The 25,124-nt window shown below is 35.5% G+C and overlaps 5 protein-coding genes across 5 annotated transcripts; 2 read left to right on the forward strand and 3 right to left on the reverse strand.

Moving 5' to 3' along the window:
- Window positions 1-116: 116 nt before the first annotated feature.
- LOC110811266 (MIZU-KUSSEI-like protein (Protein of unknown function, DUF617)) lies at window positions 117-1,141 on the reverse strand. Its single transcript, XM_022037693.2, has one exon. The coding sequence runs from the start codon at window positions 1,001-1,003 to the stop codon at window positions 251-253; it is 753 nt and encodes a 250-aa protein (XP_021893385.1). The 5' UTR covers window positions 1,004-1,141; the 3' UTR covers window positions 117-250.
- A 3,207-nt stretch (window positions 1,142-4,348) lies between these two features.
- Window positions 4,349-5,679, forward strand: LOC110811262 (SAUR-like auxin-responsive protein family). Its single transcript, XM_022037688.2, has one exon. The coding sequence runs from the start codon at window positions 5,000-5,002 to the stop codon at window positions 5,381-5,383; it is 384 nt and encodes a 127-aa protein (XP_021893380.1). The 5' UTR covers window positions 4,349-4,999; the 3' UTR covers window positions 5,384-5,679.
- Window positions 5,680-9,910: 4,231 nt separating this feature from the next.
- Window positions 9,911-11,851, reverse strand: LOC110811261 (uncharacterized). The gene has a single exon (XM_022037687.2). The coding sequence runs from the start codon at window positions 11,651-11,653 to the stop codon at window positions 10,217-10,219; it is 1,437 nt and encodes a 478-aa protein (XP_021893379.2). The 5' UTR covers window positions 11,654-11,851; the 3' UTR covers window positions 9,911-10,216.
- Window positions 11,852-16,749: 4,898 nt separating this feature from the next.
- Window positions 16,750-17,373, forward strand: LOC148252834 (uncharacterized). The gene is made up of 3 exons (XM_088210385.1): window positions 16,750-16,876; window positions 17,036-17,155; window positions 17,237-17,373. Exons 1-3 carry the CDS (start codon window positions 16,750-16,752, stop codon window positions 17,371-17,373), a joined length of 384 nt encoding a protein of 127 aa, XP_088066511.1.
- A 1,326-nt stretch (window positions 17,374-18,699) lies between these two features.
- On the reverse strand, window positions 18,700-22,491 carry ADK2 (adenosine kinase 2). Its single transcript, XM_022037685.2, has 12 exons — window positions 22,243-22,491; window positions 21,647-21,700; window positions 20,952-20,998; window positions 20,813-20,844; window positions 20,609-20,710; window positions 20,293-20,360; window positions 20,108-20,184; window positions 19,843-19,940; window positions 19,676-19,746; window positions 19,480-19,546; window positions 19,212-19,395; window positions 18,700-19,110 (listed from the first exon to the last, which is right to left on the reverse strand). Exons 1-12 carry the CDS (start codon window positions 22,323-22,325, stop codon window positions 18,968-18,970), a joined length of 1,026 nt encoding a protein of 341 aa, XP_021893377.1. The 5' UTR covers window positions 22,326-22,491; the 3' UTR covers window positions 18,700-18,967.
- Between the last annotated feature and the right edge of the window lie 2,633 nt (window positions 22,492-25,124).

Consider the following 25,124-nt stretch of genomic DNA (forward strand, 5'->3'; position numbering starts at 1 on the left):
AATCAATAGATGTCAAACGAAAAGAGAAAATTAAGTAGTAAGCTATATACAATTTTGAAACTGTTTTGTGTTTAGGAGGCAAAAACTACATTTTCACTCACACAACAGAAGAGAAAGAATTAGAACCTTGTTTGCTTTTACATTAATAATTAACAACATTACTGAATTATACATTCCATACGTTTCCCTCTCTTGGCTCTCATATCACCTATTATACATCTACGATTGATCTTGATAGGCTTAACAACCATCAGATCCGCACGAGGAAGATGCTGAGTTCAGGCCCGTTATTTCCCTCCGGGCTCAACATGTAGAGAGTCTCCGAGTCTCTCGACCCAACCACGCGGTCGAAGTGAGCCCTCATGTAAGCAATCTCTGCATCCGGGCCATCGGCGTCTGAGTTGCCAGGAAGAACGCCGGCGCCCATAGATACCGCCTTCAACACCTCCATAACATTCAAGTCCTCCTCCGTCGCCTCCCTCTTGACGGCGTAACCGTTTTTCTTACCGTTACAATACATGGTCCATACGGGCTCCTCCACCAACCTCACCCTCTCGGCCTTGTCGGCTTTCTTCTCGCACTCGAGCGCGATCCTCACCATCCCCGCGCTGAGTTCCTTTTGTAGCACGTTGGTTTGCATGGCCAACTCCACGACCAGCGATGGCAGGCACCTTGGATTCTCTTGCATGGAAAAGCTAACCCTGCCTTTTCGGTAGCCGAAGAGCGTTCCCGTAACCTTGGAGCCGCTTGAGCCGCGATGGCCGTCAGGCAAGCCGGTGGGGAGGACGGGGATCTTGCATACGGGTGTGATAATGGGGAAGGAGCGGAAGACGGAGCGGAAGACACGGAAGACCTTAACTTTGGTCTTCTTCTTCTGGGAAGGCTGGACAAGGGAGACGGGGTGGCGAGGCGGAGGTTGGGCAAGAGGAGGAGTGGAAGAGGTTTGAGTGGAAAACGAATCGTCCGTAGAGGCGGCGCTGATTCGAGGTCTTGGCTCTCCCATTAATGGAGATTGATGAAGCAGGAATGGGAGAGGGGGAAAGGGCCATGGGGGAGAGAGAGAGAGAGAGAGAGAAAGGGAGGGATTTGTTGAGTTGGGTAGTTTTTTGCGGATTGAGACAATGAGTCTGGGTTGTAACTCTGTAACACCCCTTGAATTGTGCTCCTTTCTGTGGATTTTAATTCTCCCCTTAATTTCTTTTCTTTTTATTTTTTTTTTAATTTTATTTTTGGTTATAATATTAATTTTTTTTAACATATATATACGTTATAATTACTTAAACAATTATGACAATCTTTTCTAATTTTTATATTTAAAATTTTTACTTGGAGAGACTAGTAGTCGGAAGAATGATTAAATTAAATAACATTTTTTGAAAAAAAATATTTTATTTGTGGTTTGGTTATTTTATAAACATGCCAACTTTTACACACTTATATAAATCAAAATAAAATGCATCAAACAGAGCCTGAAATTTTTTATAAAATTTGAACAATGTTTTTTAAATTGAAATTAAAATTTCATAGAAATGTAAGTTTTATCATTAATTTAAATAGTGGTTTTTTTTTTAAAGTAAAATTATGCGTGACAAATTTTAGTCACTTCCACATTGTAGTCTCATTTTCATTTGACTACTCCAAGTCTCGAAGCATATACAAAATTTTACTCACTTCCACATCCATTGTGGTGAAAGAATCATTTGCCTAAAATAGATAAGAGAGAGGTAGCCAGTCTTTTCATATAATAAGATGTTTTTATGTGATGAGTTGGTAATTGAGTTGTATGAAACTCTTTTTTATATTTTGTTTATACTTTTTTTTTTTAAAAAAATATAATTATTAAATTTTATATCAGAATAACTATTTATAATTTAATTTGAAATTTTCAAACTTAATAATTTGTGTTCATAATTTATTTAGAAAGAAATAAATTTTTTGTTTGATTTAATATAGTCAAATGTTAAATCAATAAAAAAAAAGATAGAAATACACATTATCTAAGTGTGACACCACATCGCGCGAAAAAGCCGCCTTTACTTTCTATTTGCGGCCACAAAAAAAAAAAACTCTTAGGGTTTTTAGGGAAGATGTATGAATATTCCTCTCATCCGTCTGCGCCAACAACTGCGAAGCCACGCTCGTTTGATGAAACAATGTATCCTGGCAACCTACATGGAAACGAACCGAAGATAGGAATAGACCTCACTTTATGAGTTTTTTTTTGTGTCAAATACTTTAATTCATGCATTACAGATGACATCAAAGTACATATTAGTTCAATAACTCTAAATTTATGTAATTCTGGACCTTATTTATCTTTTATTTATGATTTGTTATTGTTATATATAGTATTGTTTATAACGTTGAAAATTTTATTTGCGAAAATTTTAATATTTAATTTAATATTAAAAAATATATAATTATTAAATTTCATGTAAAAACTATTAATTTTTTGTTGTAGAATATAATTTTGCATATCCAATTTATAGGTAACTACTTTTTTCTTAATTAAATTTTTACATAAGAATTGAATTTCTAGCATTACTTGCACGTTCTGCAAATATAAAATGTAAATACTAATTTTTTAACGAACAATTTTATGATGCTAAAATAAATAATTATAATGACTAAAAATTTTATTTAGAAATAATTTTATTTATGTATTTTTCTCTTTTTATATACACACACACACACACACAACATATAAGATGGTATTACATTAGAGACAAGAGATATAAACATTTTTTATTAACTAAAATTCTTACATTGTTTTTCTAAAAATTTATATATAAATAAAAACAATATTGACAAAACACAAACCCAATTTAAAAAATTATAAAGTAAAAGAAACAAAAGAGAATAATAGTTGGGTTGGGAAGAGGGAGGCATGGGGAGGAATTAATAAGAGCAATGGGAGGGTTGTTGAGTTTCTTCGTATAAAACCAAAAGTAAAAAAGATGGGGAGGAAGACACTGCCAGCGAATCACAAATTCAGACCACCCCACTGCACGTGCACCCTTACTACTGCTGCTGCTGCTGCTACTACTGTCTAATCACTTCCCCCCCCCCCCCTCATTCATCTCACTCTCCTCTTTTCTTTCCCCTTCAAATGTCTAATCATATACTGCTTTAACATATGAAATTTTTAAGTAGAACCATGAAAATTGGACATGGATTCTTCCAATTAGTGATGTTGATTTGAGTTAAACACTATTATTATTACTATCAACTCTCGAAAACATGTCAGAGAGTAATTTCATGGGTCGGATGGAAATCCTTGTTCACAAAATCATAAGAAAAGATAAACAGATATCCAAGGAAAAAACCTTGTTCGTCTGCACCAACTCTTTTGTATTAAAATAAATCATCCTTATCTCCCAACGTCTGTATAGCCTCCGTTGATGTGTAACCTTTGGTCATCTCTCTCTTTCCATTAAACCATCGTTGCGCCTCCGTTCCCGCATCGTCAAATTCAGGGGGTTGAATTTTTTTGTGCTGCCTGGCTCTCCTTCCTCTCTTAATTACCTAATAATACTATTCTAGACACACATAACTCATCAAGAAAAAACAAGAGAAATATATATATACATATGGTTGACACACCAGTTTTTCAATGTTACGTAGGCATCATATTTCTCCTCGCTCGCAAACTCTTCACACCACAACCATATTTCTACTAAATTCAATCAATGATACCGTGAATACCCTAGAAAGGCGTCGCTATGTTTGGTGAGGAACGGAGTCAACGAAATAACAACTGGAGCCGGTGGTAGGAATCGTTGTCTAAAAGATTCAAAGTCTTGCATCCGTTCTCCTTTCTGCAACCGAAGATACCTTCCACCATCCATTTTGCAGTCAATAGCCCATCCCCTGCATGCATGGTCAGGTTGCAGAGATACACAAAAAAGTTATCCTGATTCAGGCGAAGATATGATCAATGACTGTATGCCTGCTGTTATACAATATCTAGTACACACGCAAAGTTTCAAACCCACAAATCAAACTTTAATATATATGAAGAAAGGTAACCAAAAAAAGCAAGAAAAACATCATTTTTATGGCATTCAATATGTACATAATAGTTGTAAAAATACACTTTGAGGAAAGTGGGGGCTTAGCTCATCATATACGTCCTTCATCAAAGTGATATCCAGCTGAGTCAATTATCAGTCAAATGGTGGTCATGACATAATCAATGTATGATTTAATTGGCTGATCATATCACCAACTTCAGCCATCACTTGGCTTAAACTCAATTTTCTCACAGACGAAAATCAAAGTCCAGCTGTTATATATGCATGCCAGTAAAACAAGTAGAAAACCAAGTTTGAAAAGTGGAATAAAAGTTATAGCTAGCCCCTCCGGCTTTTCTTTTTCTCTCTTTCACTGAGCAAACTGAGATTATTTTACAATATCCATGAGCGTATATTACTAATAAGTGGGATCGCACTTTGCCCAAGAAGCTTATCCCATCCCTCCTCCCTTCCTTCATATCTTATCTTTTCCATGTTCAACTTGTGGGGTCTTAACTTCGAGCGAGAACTTCGAAAGATTTCTCTGATCAAGCACCACTCTCTAAAGAGAAAAAAGAAAGAGAGGGACACTGTCCCTCTTTCCTATGGACCTTACCAGCAATAATTTACATAAACTTTTAAAAACCATGAGATGCATGTTCGTACGGTTTCGTAACAAGATGCGAGATACTATAAAGGAAGCAACGGTACAGCACGGCAACGCCCAGCAACTACATATCATATATATATATATATATAAATAACTACTTGATAAATATCATCACTAAATACTCATTCACCTATAAGCTAGCTACCTGTCATGTCAAACCATTAAATGGCCCTTCAAAAAACTATGGTTCTTCCCATGGCTACAACTATATAAACCTTTTTCCTTTCCACTTTCTATCACCATCCATATGCTCTCTTTTTCTCTTCACTACTTAGTTTAGCACATTCAACTCTGTCTCTCTCCCTTTCTCTTCCCCATGAATAAAAATATGAAGGGTAAGTTCGTACAGGCATGCTTGAACAAATGGAGGAAGATGGGGAGCAGAGTCATACCTTGCGCAGCATGTGAGTACTGTTATCAATGGGGTTTTTGGTCCGCCAACGAAGGTAGCTCAATTCCAAGAGATGTCCCAAAGGGTCACTTAGTTGTGTATGTAGGACAGAACCATAAGAGATTTGTGATAAAAATTACCTTACTCAAGCACCCACTCTTCAAGGCATTGTTGGACCAAGCCCAGGATGAATATGACTTCACCACTGACTCCAAACTCTGCATTCCTTGTGACGAAAACATCTTCCTCGAGGTAGTTCGATGTGCTGCCTCACCGCTGCAGGATCGGAGAACTTCTCTCTGTCTTTAGGAATTCTTCAATTGTGCTTTAGAAAAATTTGATTGATTCATGAGACTCAAGGTCTAATGAGAAAGTTAAATTTATATGCAACTACCATATATTAATTGTACACAACTAAACTAGAATTTTGTAACTTAACAATCCTCAACCTCATGAGTGTAATTGAATCCAAAACAGTGATTGCGTTTGGCTCTGGTCCTATTTTGAAGTTCAATAATCAAACCACTGGCACAAGATGTGAAAAAGCTAAAGTAGAATCATAGGACCTCATTGACAGACCTGCTACGTGAAACTGAGAAGGCAAGATCTTTTTCTATGCATAAATACCAACGTACCGTACAAATTTCATAGGAAACTGGAGACATCAAACTGCTTAAACATATTGTAGGAATTTTAGGAATAAGCACTTTCTTAAATAATACCTAATTGCTATAATATTTATATAGTGAAGATTTGCCACCCCAGTACTCCTCTCCCCAAACACTTCACAAATTCATAGACGAAACAAGCAATAATTCTAGGGCCCACCAAATATCTGGGAAGGTTGCCAATAAAATCCAATGCCAGAAGCCATGGCTGCAAGGAACAGGTTAGAGCATAGGACTGGCAGTATGGGTAAAACGCTGATAACTCCAGCTGGGTAAAACGCTGACAACTGCATTATCGTTACATGATCTACATCTGAAATTCCGAATCACTTCAGTATTTTTCTATGGGAAGGCCAAGAACCAAGAATACTGCCACCGGTCAAAAAAGCAGGGAGATCACTGGAAGAATTCCAAAATCTTTTCATCGGAATTTAAGCAAAAGAAAGAATTTTCCCCAACTTTGAATACAATCATAAATTTGAACCAGCAATTCCTCCTGTACACATTCTTCATCTTCTGCAACATTTGATAAAGAACAAAACACTGATTTGATATTAATTGATGAATTTCGGCCACAGCTCAGAGGCGCTGAAAGGACTATACAATCTCAGGATATATGATAAGCATGCAAACCAATTCAGCTCTTGCTAATACTAGTCCAGGTTTCATAAGATTCAAGCTAAAACATACTCAACTAATTTTTACAAGCTCATTAAATTCTAAGTTCACCAGCTTTACTGACTCAACCTGCATCTTTCTCAAGTGCACAGAGAACGGATTTTTTGTGAGCTTCTGAGCAATAACAGCATGATTGCCTTGAATCAAAAGTCAACATATTAAGTTACAGTCATGTACATATTAACAGCAACATAAATAATAAGATATTCCTGAATGGAGAACATAGAGAAGGGATTCAACACAACTAAACTGCAGGAGGAATATTCTTTGGCATTCTTGTGTCCCAAATTTTGCCACTTTAATCAATCAGATATGCAAAATATAAAACACAAGTTTCCATCTCACTTCTTGTAAAATTCAGTATACATTAATTGTATTTCAAATTTCAATAAACAACAAAAATATAAAACAACAAAATCCTCCATAAGAAGTAAACGTATTATATCCTTAGAGCAAACGAATTAAGAGGCCAGTGATAAAATAACTCCCTGTATAATGGGAATCATTCTGAAGATGTCAACCACCCCAAGATGAGGAATCAGAATCAGAATCTAAATTCTATGGTACAAAACAAATCTTCTGCAGCATGGCAGAACTCAGCATTCTGGTACAAATTTCTTTACAAGCTAAGCATCATAAGATATTCATAGATAGAGTTCTATATACAGAATTGAAATAATAATTTGCTTCTCTGGAGCTCCAAGTGCTCCATGAATATTGTAATCCTAAACAGCATTGAATCGTAATGAAGCTCAGCTCTTACGAGGAAAACACATAAAAAACTTCCTAAAGCTGTAAGGCTACTTCGAGTGATCCTCAGCTTGGCATGCAAAAGGGCAAAGGACATCCTGCAAGGAAGGTTCAACAGAGGGTAGCGCTTGCTGGGTTTCCGCAAACATTTTTTTTTTCCTTCTTGGCAAGGGATAATCATTCATTCGGCTGGTTGAACATTCTTGGAGGGTTTTACTATGCTGTAGAAGCTCCCAAACTAAACAGCATTTGATAAATGACTCAATAGGTAAATAGTCTGAGGTTCAGCAATTCCTGTCTATCTATAAAGGAACACAAGAAACTAAAACACCTATATAGTTCATACCATCTGTCAGAAGCCTTTGATATATACATGGCCACTATGCAGAAAATAGAGAGAAAGTTTGGGAAAGACAGAGAGATTTAAGACTGAAAATGAGATAATAGAAAACTTACCTTTTGATTTTTCTTACCATCGCCCACAAACGTCGCACGCGATTCGTCAGATCCTATTGGTTCTGGTACCAAATTTTCAGAGTCAATTGATTCAGGTAAATAGTTCCCGGTATCACAATAAACTTGAAATTTGCCAGAAGTAACAAATCGTTGTTGTAGGCTTTGTCTTATATTGCCGTCTTGTAGAATGAGGAGGAGCCCTTGATTCATTATAATTCCATTGCTCAACCTCAATCGAGCGCTCCTCCACCACCAGCTCCGAGACAGCAGTATAAGATAAAGCCCTACAACAAAGATTTGTTCCTTCAGGCAAATTTCAAGTTTATGGTGCGAGATACCTGGAACTATGCACCTGAATCAATTGATACTGACACCATTCTAAACATGTTCCATGATTGCCTATGCTTGCCTGATGTAGGTCTCTGTTAGAAGACTAGAACACCCGGATGAAAATGGGTCTGGAAGCAAGGAATCAAAGTAGAAGCACAAAAGTGAGAATAAGCAGAGAAACAGGGAATTAAAAAGGACGCAGGATGATAATGGTAGCAGGAGATCAGAATGGGTGCATGAAGAGGACGGTGAAACCGAGTGCTGGGAAACAAACAGCTTTAAAGCGTATCAAAGGAGATTAAAACATGTGGCCAAGATCGATGAAGAGCTAGGATGCGTGGCACCATCCGAGCTCGAGGATTAACATGCATCTACAATGATTGGGAAGAAAGATCTTGGCCATCTATCTGCAACCTGGGACACGTGGAGGGCGATCATTAAGGGTATTTAAGGGCAATGAAGGGTTAAGGTTTAGAAGTTGACGGATTTGTTCTGCCGCCTAGGGTTTTTCTGAATATGGCTCTCGGGTTTTCCGGCAATTCCAGCCGATTCATGGAATTTCAGCTTTTTATTCTTGTATATAAATTCAATACTCTCGAAGATATGTGCATGGTAAGAAGTACTTTAAATATAATTTCAACATTTCCTCTCAACTCTTTCTCTCCTCTCGGTTTCTTCTTTGAGCTCCCTTTGTTCTTCTGTTCTAATCTATTTTCTCTCTGTTCCACGGTCTTTACTGAGGGTAAATGTCCCAGCAAGCTCCAAACAATCTCCTTCATTAAATATGATGCTGGAACCCAAGTAGAACCAAGCATGCTCAAAAAAATAAGACTAAGCCAGAATATTCCCCTGAGCGTTTATGGTCCTCCTGACCCATTATCAGGGAAAAGCTCACTGTCCACCTCAAGAAGCTACAAAAACACAAATCTCTCAAAAGGAGGGCCCCATCAAACGAAACAAAATTGCGAACAATTCACAGATGACATTTGATGGCTGTATGTCTGCTCAGGAAACAAAAACCAAACTTCAACTTTCCTAAATGCTCTACAAAGCCTAGGATTACTTTTCTCAGCATGCCATGGTACTGCAGTCAGTTTTTGCCCAGATAACCTTATGTTGACTTCATGCTTATTTGCGTACTCAATCTGTTTCTTAATTGCTGAAAGAAATCCTGGAACCTCAAGCCATTGAATGCATTCATACTCAGAGCTTCCCATTTTCCCAGAACTTGTTCAAGGTCACCCGTGATCATGTTAACTAAACACCTCACTGGTGCACTTGAACTGCCACAATGTTAACTAAACAAATTCAGGATCCTCCTCTTTGTGACTTTATTAGCCAAGCACTACGGCAAAATCAAATCAAGATTCCAAAGGCATTTCTAATTGAAGTTCACAAGTTTATGAATCAATGTCTAAAATAAGAGTGATCTTTCAGCATAGTGCTACTATCATAGTGGTGATGCTTTTTCAGAAAAATCATACTCTAGATGTTGCAAGTTTAAACCAAACAAGCCTCAGAAATTTATCTCCAGCAGATAACTTATGATATTGAGTTTGTAAAATGCTACCATGGCAGTGTACCTTCCATTATGGAGTTTGTAACCTCAGAAACACCAACCTACCATCCATTATAATGTCCAATAAAAGTTCTATCCATAGTTTTTTGTTTATACATTCAAATAAGATGCACTTCTTCCCAAAATTCACAATAGTTACTCTATAATGATTGGTTTGCCCACAGCCTATCTCACCAAATTCGCTCTCTTCCTTATTTTCCCTCAAGCATGATATATCAAAATGAAAAGTTAGTACATCACAGGACAATATAAACTTCAGGAAATCCATCATAGTCTATAAATCCATTGAAAAGCTAAATTTATCCAAAACAACCAGATGCCACACAGAAGGAAAAAGTTATGTAGTACAACAACATGCTGAATATTTAGAATGAGTTAAATGAATACCATTCTCACTGCATAGCACGGTCACCAATCGAAGGGTTACCCACAAGGAGTTTGAAAACAATGATGGCAATGAAATATAGACAAGCATTCTCGTGGATAATATACACAAAAAAGTATATTGCCTCATGACAAATACATACAACACATGGTTGGTGACCATACCAAAACAATGGCAGTGCTGAACCATCAGGAAAGCAAAACATGAGAACACATAGCACTGTCTGATCGCTAGTTTTAGCATTACAACTGAAGTAATCTCTTGCAAACCAGGACCATCACTGACTACCATTAGTATCATCTCTGGCCATCAACCAAGCCTTCCAACTCTCTTCTGCCAAATCTTCTTCCTTCCATATGTGCATCCTTACACCTTGCGGCTAAGTAAAATATCAACCAAGCCACCATGAAGTAAACCTCCATGGCTGACTGAAAAACTGCAGCAAAATATTTCCAAAAGACCCGGGCCAATATCCACCTTGCAAATGACCCACAAAGGATAGCTTCAAAACACTTGAGCTGTATAGCCTGATTTAACATGGTGGATATCAAATAACAACCTTCCTTCACTATCTCCCTCCCAGTCCTCCTCGAATCCACAATGGCAACCCAAGCATCCACTGCAAATACGAACCCCACAAAAGTATCCAGCAAAAACCAAGTAAACAAGAACCCTGAAGTCTCCTTCTCAAAACCTCGAATCCACGGTGACATAACGGAAAAGGGCATTAATTTCAGTCTCACAAAGAGCCTCAGAAAAGAGTACTGATCCTCAATCTCGCCGAAATACCATAGTCCCAAGAGCTGGGTCAATGCGTCTCTTACTGCCCACCTCATCAATATGAAACCAGTTACTCTCTTCAGTCCTAATCTTGACCCATCCCAAACAATCCCAAAAAATGAACAAAACCTACCAATTAGATCGTTTATCACGGTAACAAACACGACTCCTAAAACCCATGAATATATCGCTGTAAACCCTAGAATCACCCACCCATAAGCAGCGGACAAGAAACTCACCAGAAAGAACAAAGCCGCGGCGTCTCGTCGACCCAGCTCTAACCCCTTCAAGAACATCCTGAAATCCACAATTTTCTCCAATTCTTTTCCGTTCTTTTCCTCTTGATAATCATTTTCCCGGTCAAGATGACGATTAGGATCATCGTAATCTGTTTCTTTCTCATTCTCATCACCGCTCTCAACAGATGGGTATCTAAAAACGACATCAGGACGGATGATCCGATGCAGTAGAAGGCCGTTGTCGGGGATAGATTGTGAAAAGCCCGTAGAAGGGTGAAAGCCAGAGAGAAATACAGCCGTGCCATTCGGCGGAGATTGAAAGGGGAAGCCGAGGATGGAGCGGCGATGGGGGTCTTCGTCTTCGGTAGAGAAGAAGTCGTCGTCGAGGGTCCCGACGCGCGTGAGGTGGAGAAAAGGTGGACGGCGGTGGGGGCGATAGTGGTGGCGCGTGGAGGGGAAACTATGGCGCGTGTCAGCGTTCGGATTCGAGTTAAGGGGTAGACGGGAAAGCAGTGCGTGGAGAGAAGGGTCACGGTCTATGAATGAGGTGAGGAGGAGGGAGCAGTGATCGACGAAGGAGCGGAAGGAGAATAGAAGGAGGGAGAGGAAGAAAAATGCGATTGGATGCGATTTGAAGGACGATGTTGTTTGCTTCAATAGCTGGGAGGTGGTTCGAAGGTGACTCAGACTCGGGTGATGGTGGTGATCGCTCATGGCGGTTCTTGACCTCTGGTTTTCTTTCTTCCGTTCTGATTCGCAGAACCACTCTCTCTTTCTTTATGGGTTCTTGTAGTAGGGGATTTTTGGTTGCCTATGTTGGACTTGGGAGAGAGCGGAGGCGGCATTGAAAAACGTCATGTGGCCTTGGGTTCGGCTTCATAATTGGGCTTGCAATGGTATTTTGCTCCGATCACAGTGGCACGCCGCAAAACTAAAATATTTAAAACAAAAAATATTATATTAATTTAGTTGAAAATTGATTTTTCAAATTAACCATACATTTTTTTTCTCAAAACACTTAAAGACTAGTGTTAAAAAAATAAACCATCAACAATACTAATTTTAACTTTGTCAAAGTTTTATAATTTTAATTTTAGCTTAATAACTATAATTTATCAACATTTATTAATTAATAATAATTAATTTACGTATTAATTAACTATTTATAAATTTAATTTAGATAAATTAAATATAATATAAAATCAAAATAACACTAAATGTTGAAGTATAATATATTTTATTGTCTGATTTAAATTTGTATGACTAAATTATTTTTTTAAAAAAGTATTATTTAGTAAAAATGTTAAAAATTCATAATTAATGAGATATAAGACTCTGTAAATAAAAATTATAAATCCAAAACAAACATAAGAAAATATGAATTTAATAATATATCCACGTTTCTCCTTGTTACATAAGATTAATGGCATTTTATTTTTATTTTCAATTTTATTAAAAATATCATATTTTAATTAATAAATATTATTTTAATTTATATTTATATTTTGATTAATACTTTAAATTTTTTAATTAAAGTTTAACTATTTATTTAAATATTTTCAAATAATTTTCTACTCAGATTCAGATATAAGCAGGTGTAAATTTATATTTTTGTTAAAACAATAGGTATGGAGATGGACATACATACCCCCGCCCATCTTTGATCAAAATTCAATATGGTTAATAGAAGTTGAATCATACTAAAAGAAGTTTAATATGTACAAGTGAGTGGAAATAAAAAATAAGTCCAAGATCAATAGAAGATTGTGAAGAAAATTTTATTAGTTTCTATTTTAAATTTTTAAATTAATTTAAATGGCTTAATTATTTATAAATAAATAATTATCATATCACAAGGTATGTGTATTAAAGTATAGTTCTGCTGCATATTTAATATTTATCTGTTTCGCTAGTTGAAAATATTGTGCTAACGTCTATACCCACCGATATTGGGGCTCAGACTGTTACACCTTATACATAGTGAACATTAGTGACCGAGCTACGTCTAATATGTGTTTTTTCTTTCAGCAACCTCACTATGTTCACTAGTATAAGCACAATTTATCTGATGAATTATCCTACAAGATTTCAAGTAGGTACGAAATCCACCATTTATATATTCTGTACCATTGTCTGATCTTAAAATTTTAATCTTAGAATTTTAATTTGAGTATCAAACTGAGTACTAACCATTTTATGAAATGATTAAAAGCATAGGAATACATCACTTTTAGCTTTCAACAAATAAATTCATATTAATTTAATATAGCAGTAAATGAAAATAACAAATCATCTATAAACAAATAAAAATATATTCTGAGTAGGTTCCCAAATATTAGAATGAATGGTCATAAAAATAGTAGGACTTCTATAGTTATTTACATTATATGAACTCCTTCTATGTTTCACTAGTTCACATGCATCACAAAATAAGAAATCCATAAAAAAAAATTTTAAACAATGTGATATATAATTTTTCTAAAGTAAAGAAAGAAAGATATCTTAACCGTCGATGCAATTATAGAATTTTTCTATTGACATCCGTATCTCCGAAGCCAGCTTGATTTTCAATGAAGTTTTGACTTCTATTTAACACATATAAATCATCCAGTAGTCTACCCGTGTTAATCGTCTTTCATGTTTGAAGATCTTGAAGGACAAAATGGTAAGAAAAAAATTCAATTTTACAGTTAAGATCTCTAATAAGGGCACTAATGGATAAGAGACTGTTAGCAAAACTAGGCACATGAAAACTGAAGTTAGTAGAATGGTCATAGTATAATTAACGGCACTTGTTCCAGATACAAGAGTGTATGATCCATCAACGACACATATATTTTCTCATTGAGTACAAGAAAAATAGGTCAGAAAATCTTTAGAAGAACCAGTCATGTGTCTGTTATCTTCAGAATCTATAATCTAAGTATTAGAATTGGAAACAATAGGGAAATGAGTAATACTTGAGTTTACCATTTTTGACGTGCCAATAGTTGATGAAGAGTAACCCGAACTTGAAATTAACAGTCTCTTAACTCATGTCATTATCAAAGATGCCAAAATTTCTACAAACTGGAACCATATTTGTTGAATAGCAAAAACAGCTCAAATCAGCTCCAAAAAATGGCTCAAATCAGCTTGGAAGTGGTTCACCTCAACAACGCACTTAAGCTCCGGAAACAGATGTTATTTGCGTGCCAAGGGAAGGTAGATCACGACCATGCGCGGTTGGGAGGATAACAATTGCACGCAACCACGCGAATCCCAGAAAACCAATCGAGTCAGGCAGCAAAGTTGGATCTGCAAAGTTGTTTGTGCGCAAACTGGTGTCTTATGCGAACGAGAGGCTCAAAGCACGAACCAGAGAAAGAAGTAGCGTGAATAGCTGTAAGCGGACGGATCAAAATGTAAAGCAGAGGGTTGCGCGTGAAATGCCGCACGAACCACTGCAAGCAGACAGAGCAAGCAGAGGGTTGTGTGCAGAGGAGTAGATGCATATGGTACGCGAACTAGATGAGTTGAGAACGCAAACTAGAGAGCTGCACGCTAAATGCCGCTTGAATCGCTGAAGTTTAGCAGAGCAAGTAGGTTGGGTAGGGTAGAGATAGTCGCTAGAGTAGGGCGGCCGGCCGCCTGGTGAGACTATCCCTTTGTTTTGGGTGGCTGATGAGAAGATTCTAGGATTTTGAAAGAAACTCTAAAAATAAAACCCTAAAATAACCTTACTCTACTCTAATACCATGTAGAAATATAGAAAAAAATATTTACTTTATTTCCACTCTATATTTGGTGTTACAAATGACTCATATATATACAAAAATTCTTAAGTACAAATAAGAAAATTTTCCTCATAATAGGGATTTTGAATAATTATAAGAAATTAATAGTAAAAGCTATATAAAAAAAAATATCACATTATTTAGGCAACCAAATATTCATGTCAACACTTCTTAATTCCCAAACAATCCTTGTTACACGTATAGGTGATGTTCATATTTCACCTATGCTAGTTCTTTATACTGCATTATACACACCTCACTTAACTCTTAACCCTGATTTCTGTGAGTAGACTGATAACAAATTCCCTTTGTTCTTTGACCTTTCATGACAGTAGTTGTGTTATTTAAGATGCCCACACCAAGAGAAAAATTGGTTCAGTTAAAGAGAGGCAGGGACTATATTATCTTGATGCACCAAAGATAAATAATGTCAATTTTGTGAATGTTATTTAGTCCAATCCTTTTGCTTGTTCTATTACCAATTTTAATTCTCCTTAGTATACCAATAATGTTAATTACCACAATCTGTGGCATTTTCGTCTTGGTCACCCTTCTACACAAGGACTACATGTTATACATCAAATAGATTATTTTATTACTCCTTGTACCTCCTTTATTTGTGATGTTTGTCATTTCTTAAAGCAAAATACGACTTTCATTTCCTATTAGCAATTCAGTGGGTAATCTTTCTTTTAATTTTGTGCACATTGATATCTAGGGTCCTTTATCTACTCCCTCTATATATGGACATTATTATTTTTTCACTATTGTATATGACAAGAGTCGGTACACATAGTTGTATCTCATGAAGACAAAAGGAGAAGTAATGCAAAGATTAAATGTGTTCAGACCAACAATAGCCAAGAATTTAAGATGTCTGATTTTTATGCAAGGGGTCATACATTAATGTTCTTGCCCATGCACACCATAACATAATGGTATGGTAAAACGAAAACATTAACATATTATGAACGTGGCAAGGTCCCTGATGTTTCAAGCCAATTTGCCTAAAAAGTTTTAGGTGAACAGTATGTTGCATGCAGTTTATTTAATAAACCTGTTGCCTTCTCCAGTCATCAATAATAGGACTCTCTTTGAATTATTATTTCATTATGTTCCTAAGTATAAACATCTAAATTTTTTTGGGTGTTTGTGCTATGTATCCAATGTTAATGCTAGGAAGTCTAAGTTTGATCACAAAGCTACCAAATGTCTTTATTGGATACCCTTCCCGTGTTAAAGGGTATAAGGTATACAATATTAAAACTCATAAAGTCTGTCTCCCCTTATGTACATTTTATTAAACACATCTTTCCATTAAGCTCTTCTACAAATAACGATTCCAATTTGTTTGTATTTCCTCGTGTTGATGACTTGATGATTGGGTACATTGATCAACCTCAATCTTTACAGCATCGAGACAATGCAGACTTGGGCAGCTCACCTGAATCAATTCACTCTGGTAATGTTCCTTTGTAATCTCCTTCCGATTCTGTTTCCTTTAATTCTATGCTTGAACAAATTACTCAACCTGTTATACATGCTTCATCACCTTTTGATACAATAGAACCTATTATTCATAACCAATTACCACTTAAAAAATCCAATAGGTCTACACGACAACCATCTCATTTGAATGATTATTACTTGTATGTTCTTAAGTCTTGCATCAATTCCACATCAACTCTGCACTGTATTTCACATTCACTTTTGTACCCAAATTTGGACCCTACACACAAGCCCTTTATTTTTGCTATATCATAAGATACCAAACCTAAGACTTATCATCAAACCATAAATTTCCAATATTAGAAAGAGGCAATGCTTGTTGAGATTAAGGCCTTAAAAGAGAACAGTACCTAGGAGTTAGTTGATTTATCTCCTGAAAAAATATCAATCGATTGTAAGTGATTGTATAAGATTAAAAGAAAAGTTGATGGCTTAATCAAATAGTATAAAACCTAATTGGTGGCTAAACGCTACATTCAACGATCCAAGATTGATTTTTTGGACACTTTTTCTCTAGTTGCGAAAATGACTACTATTTGCACCTTGTTAGCAGTGGCTGCTGATAAGGGTTGGTATTTGCATCAACTTGATATTAACAATGCATTTCTTCATGGTGACTTAAAGGATGAAGTATACATGACTCTTCCCCTTGGTTTCATAATAACTAATAAACATGTATAAAAACTTAATAAGAATCTTTATGGTCTTAAATAAGTCAGTTGGCAGTAACATTTTCGTTTAACTGTTGCATTAACAAAGAATGGCTTTGTACAAGGTAGTTCAGAATCCTCCTGGTTTCTTAAACACTCAGGTTTTTCATTTATTACTTTCTTGATATATGTGGATGATCTCATTCATGCAAGTGACAGTTTAGCTGAAATTCAATCACTAAAGGATTTTCTTCATGCTGAGTTGAAAATAAAAGATATTGGTGAGTTGAAGTTCTTCTTAGGACTTAAAATTCTTTAGTCAGTAGAAGGTCTCAATATTTTTCAAAGAAAATTTATTTTAGACTTGTTGAAGGACACAGGTTTTTTGGGCTGCAAGCGAGTGTCTACTCTCTTAGTTTCTTCTACAAAGCTAGTTAAACAAGATGGTTCTCCTCCTACTGATACCATTGTTTACAGGCAACTTGTTGGTAAACTTTAATAGTTTATCGATACTCGACTTGATATTAGTTATGCAATTCAACAACTTTCACAGTTTCTAGTTGCTCCCATTATGGTGCATTTACAAGTTGTTCACCGAGTTCTGTAGTGTCTCAAAGATACTCCTAGTCAAAGTCTTTTTTATCCTACACATTCTTCTTTACATCCTTTAGTGATTCTAATAGAATTTCTTGTGCTGATTCTCGCAAGTCCCTCACCAACTTTTGCATTTTTTTTAAAGATTTTCTTATTTCTTGAAAGATCAAAAAGTAGTAAACTATTTATCAATCTTCTTCTGAGGCTAAGTATCGAGCACTAACAATGATGACTTGTTAACTACTTTATAAAAGAGTTTCTTACGTCTCAATTTCAACATGTTATTGTCAAGTTTGGTATCCATAATCTATATACTCTAGCTTGAGATAGACTATTAGAATAAATATTCTGGTATAGTTGTAATTATTAGAGATATAAGATTATATTTGTAATTTTTGTGAGTTTATGCCCTTGTATAAATACTTTTCTTCTGTCATCAATAGAATAAAATGTCATTTTTTCATATTTTTTAGATTTCCTGCTTCTTGCATCTCTCTTTCGAACTCTCCATAGCACTGTTGATCTCGCTTTTGATCTTATTAAAATTCTCTCAATTCCTTTCAGTTTTCGAATTAAATTTGATTCCTTACATAATCTAATAATCAATGATAACTTGGCTCTCTACTTGGAACCTTTTTCTCATATTGACTTGATCAATTGAAAGATAACAGTCTTGCTACAACTTAATGACAAGGACATGCAGCTCTCACATACAATATAGTGATAAAATTAGGGATAAACCATGGCATGGCGTGCTCAACGACCAATCAATCTATGGTTTTAAGTAGTCCTTGTGACAGGTCATGCACCCAATATGCTCATGTACCCCACTCTCAAATTCATGGACAACGTAACCCAAGTCCATTGCCCTTGTCAATGCACTTGAGAAAATTAAAGGGCACAACTAACCTCTAACATCCACGCCCCACATTAATTAATTACATGTTTTAATCCATGCATCTTTTTTCCAGTGTGCAAAGAGCTTTCTTTTTCAAAAGTGGTCATAGTTTCATCGACCATAATTAGATCATGTTAACCTGGAGGCTACAGGATTCTCTAGCGCAAGCACATATAATCAAATACTTGGAATGGATATAAGAATCAGGACCATTATGATAAATCCTAAAAATCCAGGATGCATATTTTAGCATTGCATTCCCAGTCAAACATACCAGCAAACAGAAGATACTGATGCAGAATCCTTAGGATCATAAAAAACAAACACCCATCATGAACAATAGCCTCAGGCAGCTATTCATGAATTTGTGATATCTCGAGCCTGAGTTATAGTTACATTCAGTATCAAATAAAAACTGTTATTTTCTTTTCCTTTTTCCTCTCAGGGATCAAATCCCGTTCAGATAATAGCACCATTGAGCCTACTCAGCCTTACTGATGACCAGCACATAATCAACAACAAACAAATCTAAATACCAGAAATAAGTTTCTCAACAAGCAAAATTTCTCGATAGCAGCATGGGGAGGGGGAAGGAAACAACTTAGTTAAAATCAGGCTTTTCTGGGTATGTGCAGCCAGACCTTTGGATGATGACATTGGACGCGTATATGCCAGCCCTCACACATTCCTCAATGGGATTTCCCTGAACCAATTGTGAAAGAAACCCTCCAACAAATGCATCACCTGTGGGAAAAGAAAAAAACACACGTTCCGTTTGTATTCTTCATAGTTCGGAAATTTTCCATCCCAACTCAGACTTTCAAGAGAGAGGGGAATTCAAATACCTGCTCCATTCGTGTCAACAAGTTTTTCTTTTGGTAGAGGTATCACAGGGAACTTCTTCACCTTCCCATCCTCAGCAACAACCACAGGATCTGCTCCCTGAGTTATAAGAGTAGTTCTCTTGTACGTTCCTGATGCTTTAGGCCACTGGGAAATCTTCAGAGCTATCTCCTCAATATCATCAGTCTAGACAAATAAACCTCTAAAAGATTATTATTAAAAAATAATTTGACAGTTCAATAGAATTCCTAAATTCTCAATAGCCATTACCTCCCAGCCATGAACTCTTGAGAAAGTTCTTGCTTCTGTCTCATTGCCAAAGACAAAATCCATATATCTGAACACCACATAATAAGGCATGCTCTATTTTAACATGTGCATGTGTATAGACAGACTTTTTTGAGAAAACTAAAATTAAACACAGGAAAAATACACATTTGAATGTTGTGCAATGTAAAATGCTTACGGCAAAGCTTTTTCCTGCGCATCCTTGAAAAACTCACAGATAAATGGAGCAGAGAGGTTCATTGTGAAGACCTACAATTATTGGAAATATGTCAGGCCTCTTATGCAAAAGCCAATAAAACAAGAACCAGAAAGGAGTATGTTCCAGTCACATGTCACATTATAGACCTTGTTATTTTTAGCTGCATGTTCAGCAACAAGCTGTATGGATTCTGGGGATACGGTGAGAAAGAATCCAGCAATGTAGATAAACTTGGCCTTTTCAACTGGAAATATAAATCTCATGTCATGAATAGAATATGTAACCAATAAAGGGCCAAAACTAAATTGGCCATCCTAATCATTCAAACAATATTCACAAGCTATGCAAAAGATCAACTAAAACATCAGTATGGCAAAGCTAGAAACCAGAAATTAAAAAGACAGGAAATACCAAGTGCCCAGTTCTCTGGCCTCTTCAAATGCTCAAATTTGTAACAATTTGCAGCCGAAAGATTTGCAATAAGTGACCTAGAAAGACAGTTTATATATTTAGCAATAGCCCAGCAGACTAAAAATTTAGGACCACTCCCATTAACTTATTCAATCTCTAATAAGGTAAATATGTGTCAAGTGCACCTTTCACCACCTACAACACAAACAGCACATGTTCCAGTAGGTGCAACCTCATCTTCACAATAGTGGACCTGAATTTTAATGTGGATTAGACAATACCATCAATTTTAGCAATCAGGAAAAACAAAAATAAGAAACCATGGAATAAGGTCAGGGTCAATGCTTTTTTTTTTTGGGTTAAAGGTAACAAGAGACGAGGGAACAAATACTGAAAGGAAAAGAAGCATCATGTCTCTTTTGCAGAAAAGTTGCATTTGTTAGTTTATGCATAATACATTATGGATAAACAGTGACATTCAGAAAAGGAGGAATAACATACATTTACACCAGCAAGTTTGGCATTCTTCTTCATTTCCCCACCAAACTTGTCTTTCCCAATGCAACCCATGTAACTAGTTGCCCCTGGAACTTGAAGCAGCCACTGTGAGAGGCAAAGACAAAGTTACTCTAGTATAACAATGAATTTTAGTAAAAAAATTGTCTTCTCACTCCTCTTATTTATGTTTACAAAATGACAGCATACCTGAGCCACTTTAATTGAATTTTGAGTAGCACCTAAAACACAGAAAATTTCAAAGAATTTGATAACAGTGATGTACCAATTCAAAATTCATAGAGAATCAGTTCTTCAAAACCAAACATCGGTGAATTCAATAATTTACCTCCAGCAATGTACTCAACATTGTCCATGCCAGTCATCTCTTCATACCTGGGAAGCATTCATTAGATGTCAATTTACCGTTCACCTGTACCTCCACAGGAAAAAAATAAAGGACTATCTGAATCTCACGTCAGGGAAAGAGGGTTCTCTTTCAGTTCCAAACGAAGTGACATACTGACAGAGTGGCTTCAGTCAGTTGGCTATTTACTGCATTAAGTAGATTAATTAAGACACTCCAAACTCAAACCTCCTAGAGTAAGCCTTGGACAAGGCTAGCCCCCCTCCCCCCTAAAATGGAGGATACATTGATCCTAAAAGATATAGTGGTCCAAATGCCCCAGCAAATTAATTCACCATAACCATTTGTATAATTTTCCATTGAGCACTTTGCCCACTTGATTTTGTCAAATATTTTCTATTGATTCTGATACTACGCTCATAGAGAGGTAAAGCTTACCAGTCATGATTTGAAAGATACAGCCATCTTACATAAATCAGGTGAAGGCAGTTTCAAACAAATAGCAGAACAATGATAGTTTATGGGGCCGAACCCACAACATAACTAAAGAAAGAAAATCCACAGACGACAAAAATGAGCCAATTTTTTCTTCTCTCGTCCAGATTTACTGGATCAATAATTATAAGCAAAGGCAAAGAAAGAAAACTTGAACTTGGAACAAGACTGAAACTGCTTACATGGGTAAGTGTTTCTCCTCTGCCAGAATCGCATTGTTTAACTTGACATCGTATCTGCCACATCAGAAACATATAATTTTAAGAAAGAAAAAGTCCAACATGTAACAAAGAATATTAGGCAGCGTAGATCAGAGAAACATTAACTTAAGATTTCTTTTGCTAACAAACGACTTACAGAAACAGAGCAAATGGAACTCCTACAATCAACATAGTGAAACAAATCTAAGAAGCAGACAACCCAGAACAATGCACAGAAAAACTACCGACATGGACGAACTAAATAACTCTTTAGGCAGGCCTCCCGGGCATTCGATTTTTCAAGTTATCGAACTGTTATCGCATCAGCCAAATAAACAAGAGCTGCAAACTTTAGCGGGGGAAAAATGATTTTCCTTCAAAGCATTCGCACAATAGTCTAACTAGCTTGAAGATTAAACAGAAAAGAATCCCACGCAACAAGATCCAAATCATCTACCCAGGTTAAAACAAAAAATTATTTACCTAGGTTAGGATTGTAAGGAGCAGATAAACAGCGAGATCTAGGCTTGAACAGGAAGCTTTAAAAAATTGGCGTTAGAAGATTTAAGAAAACGTACTTTTGCAGGAATGCTTCGTCTACAGCAGCTGAGATGTCGAGAAGGGGGTTGCCCATACCCAGAAGAATCCCTTCGGAGACCATTGTGAATTGCTTGTTGCTTCTGGTCGAGAGAGAGAGAGAGAGAGAGAGAGAGAGAGAGATTGGGAGTTTAGATGTAGATGCAGATCTGATACTCAATTCCAGTTCTTATAGGAGGGGAGGAGTGACGATGGGGTAGTCTCGATCTCACCAACCCATTGGCTGCCTAATGTTGAGAAATGTGGCTCTTTCTCGCATTTTATTGCCAGTTGCACTCTGTCTGGGCCCTAGAAATGTGGTAGGTTCCTATTTTTTTAAAATCAAGAAAATTTTGTAAAAAACCCTAAACAGAATATGTTTAGAGACAAGCCCACAAAATCTATGCCTAATGGGCCATAAGGCTACCTAATGAGCCTCATAACATGAAGTATTGGGCTTATTGACAACATGCAATCTAAGCCATGTGAATATGAATAATGTTGACTACAAAGTGGATACGTAGATGTAGCTAAAAAAGTCCTTCTTGAAATGAACCGCAAAGCAGTCTCAAATTAATATAGAACTGGATTTATTGACTATTTAGATGTTAAACTGTTTGTAAATCTACATAATTTTATTAAAAAAAGATTCACAATATTTAACAGGAAGTCTAACTCAAACTTATTTCACTTTTAGATTGGTTATATAAGGTTGTCAATACTAAAATATCATATCAGCCAATGCATTATAGAGACACCGATATCAAGACTCTATTAAAAAGTTTTCTTAAAGTCAACTGTTGTATGAAAAAAATAAAGTAAAAGGAGATAAAAATATGCTAAGTTATCGAATAATATGCATTAATGTTCGTTTTGAAAGATTCAAGATGGATTTTTTATGTCATTTCCATACGTTATCTATAAGGGCTAAGGCAAATAAGAAAAGTGTGATTTTCTTTTGTCTTGCAAGAACATAGTTTACCATTTTGCTTAATACGAAAAAAAATAATATTAGTTTGCATAAAGTAACTCTTAAGTCGATAGATAAGTAAATTTTAGGCCAAGTAAAATGACAAAACTTTAAGAAAAGTACAGTAGAGAAAAATGTGATGGTAAGATTTAGCTTTTACATGATAAAATTCAGTTATTTCATAGATTTTCATGTATACTTGAAAAACATTTCAAGAATAATCTCTACTATAAAATTTATGGCGTTCTTTCTGAGTTGCATGTCATAAAAGGTTTTAATTGATATAAGGGGGTTAATGAGGAGAGTTGAAGACCAACTTGAGATACAGATAAAATGGTAAGCACTTTTTATAATAAGTTGGCCTAATTTCATATGAATTCATTTTCAATAATTTGTCATTTCATCTATATGAATCTTAGTTTAGAGAATAGCTGGAGTAGATTCATGATAAAAAATAATATTAAATTAGACTCAAATTTCATGTGTTTGTTATACAATTTATGAGTTAGTTGACAATAACTAGGTTTGACTTGGGATTGTAACTAAGTTAAAGTTTCTTCATTTTTGGGATATAAATGTCATGTAAAACGCTTTTATTCGACTATTAGTTACTGTTTATACATAGTTGATTCTTGTAATGATTTTAGCTAAAGAATATTTTCTTAAATGAGGCAATATACGGGTTTAGGTATAACAATAAAAATAATTATTCATTTGAAGTATTTTAACTTTTAAAATAGTAATCCATATTTTAGAACCATTGATAAAGATACTAAATATATTTTGACATTGTAGGATCCTTTGAAATTTCTTTGAAAAACATAATAAGATCTTTGTACTATGACTATTTTTATTTAATATATTTTTTTTTATTTTGATTTAATATCACATGCTTTTTCATCTGAATTCTCAATAAGATTTAATAAAATATTAACAAATAAAAATAGTATTTATAAAGAGTATAAATACCAATGTTTCTTTTCTCTCCATGTACAAACAATTGATGTTGTACTCTATGTTTCTTTTCTCTCCATATTCTTCTAATTATATTGTATTAGTGCAAAATAGTTTTAAGTAATAATTTACTTATGCAATATTTTAAAAACTTTAAAAGTACACTTTAACATGTTTTTTCTCTTCTATTAAAAAATAGATCAAAAAAAGAAAGTAGAATTATATAAATTTTAGTAGTACCAAAAAAATTTCACAATATTTGAATTGAGGATGCATTATTATTTTATTAGTTTTTATGTTAAAACTAGTCTTGTTTATTTACTATTTCAAAAAATTTAAATATTATTTTATAATTTGTGTCTAAATTTATTTTAACACCGTTTGTTTTAATTCTATTTTAACGAAAATGCGGCAATATAATTTAATTTAAGCTTATTGAATGCTAGCATGGACACTGTGATTGTTAACCTAAAACCTTATCACCATCATTAATGAACCCCTGTTAATACTAGGATTATTGTTTTCAACTTAATTGGAGCTAGAGATGGTAAGACCCATCTAGATCTGCATGATTTCATCTAACCCAAAATCGATCCATGGCAATTTTTTAATAAAACAATCGAGTTTAGAGTAAAGTGGGATTGGGCTAGAGGAAAATAATGATTCAGGCGGGACAATTTCAGGTTAAGTGTTCTAAACTCTTTCGAATTCGCCTCATAACATCCCTAAGTGGAGCTTTTATGATTCTTAGGATCCTTTTTGTTTGGACTCTCATCATATTCAAAGGATCCCCATTGATCAAAAATCAAGAGTTCATTTGCCACTTTTTTCAAGGTATCCTATTGTCTTCCTCCACCATCTCATCAAAATCAGAAGCATATCCAAAAGCAGAAGAAACAGCAAGAAGCTTTTTTGACGTCTTTTAGAATCGATTAACAATCCCTATAGCGAATCCGTTGA

This window comes from Carica papaya, chromosome 8 (assembly GCF_054855325.1).
Source record: "Carica papaya isolate Zhongbai chromosome 8, ASM5485532v1, whole genome shotgun sequence".
NCBI classification, from domain to species: Eukaryota; Viridiplantae; Streptophyta; class Magnoliopsida; order Brassicales; family Caricaceae; genus Carica; species Carica papaya.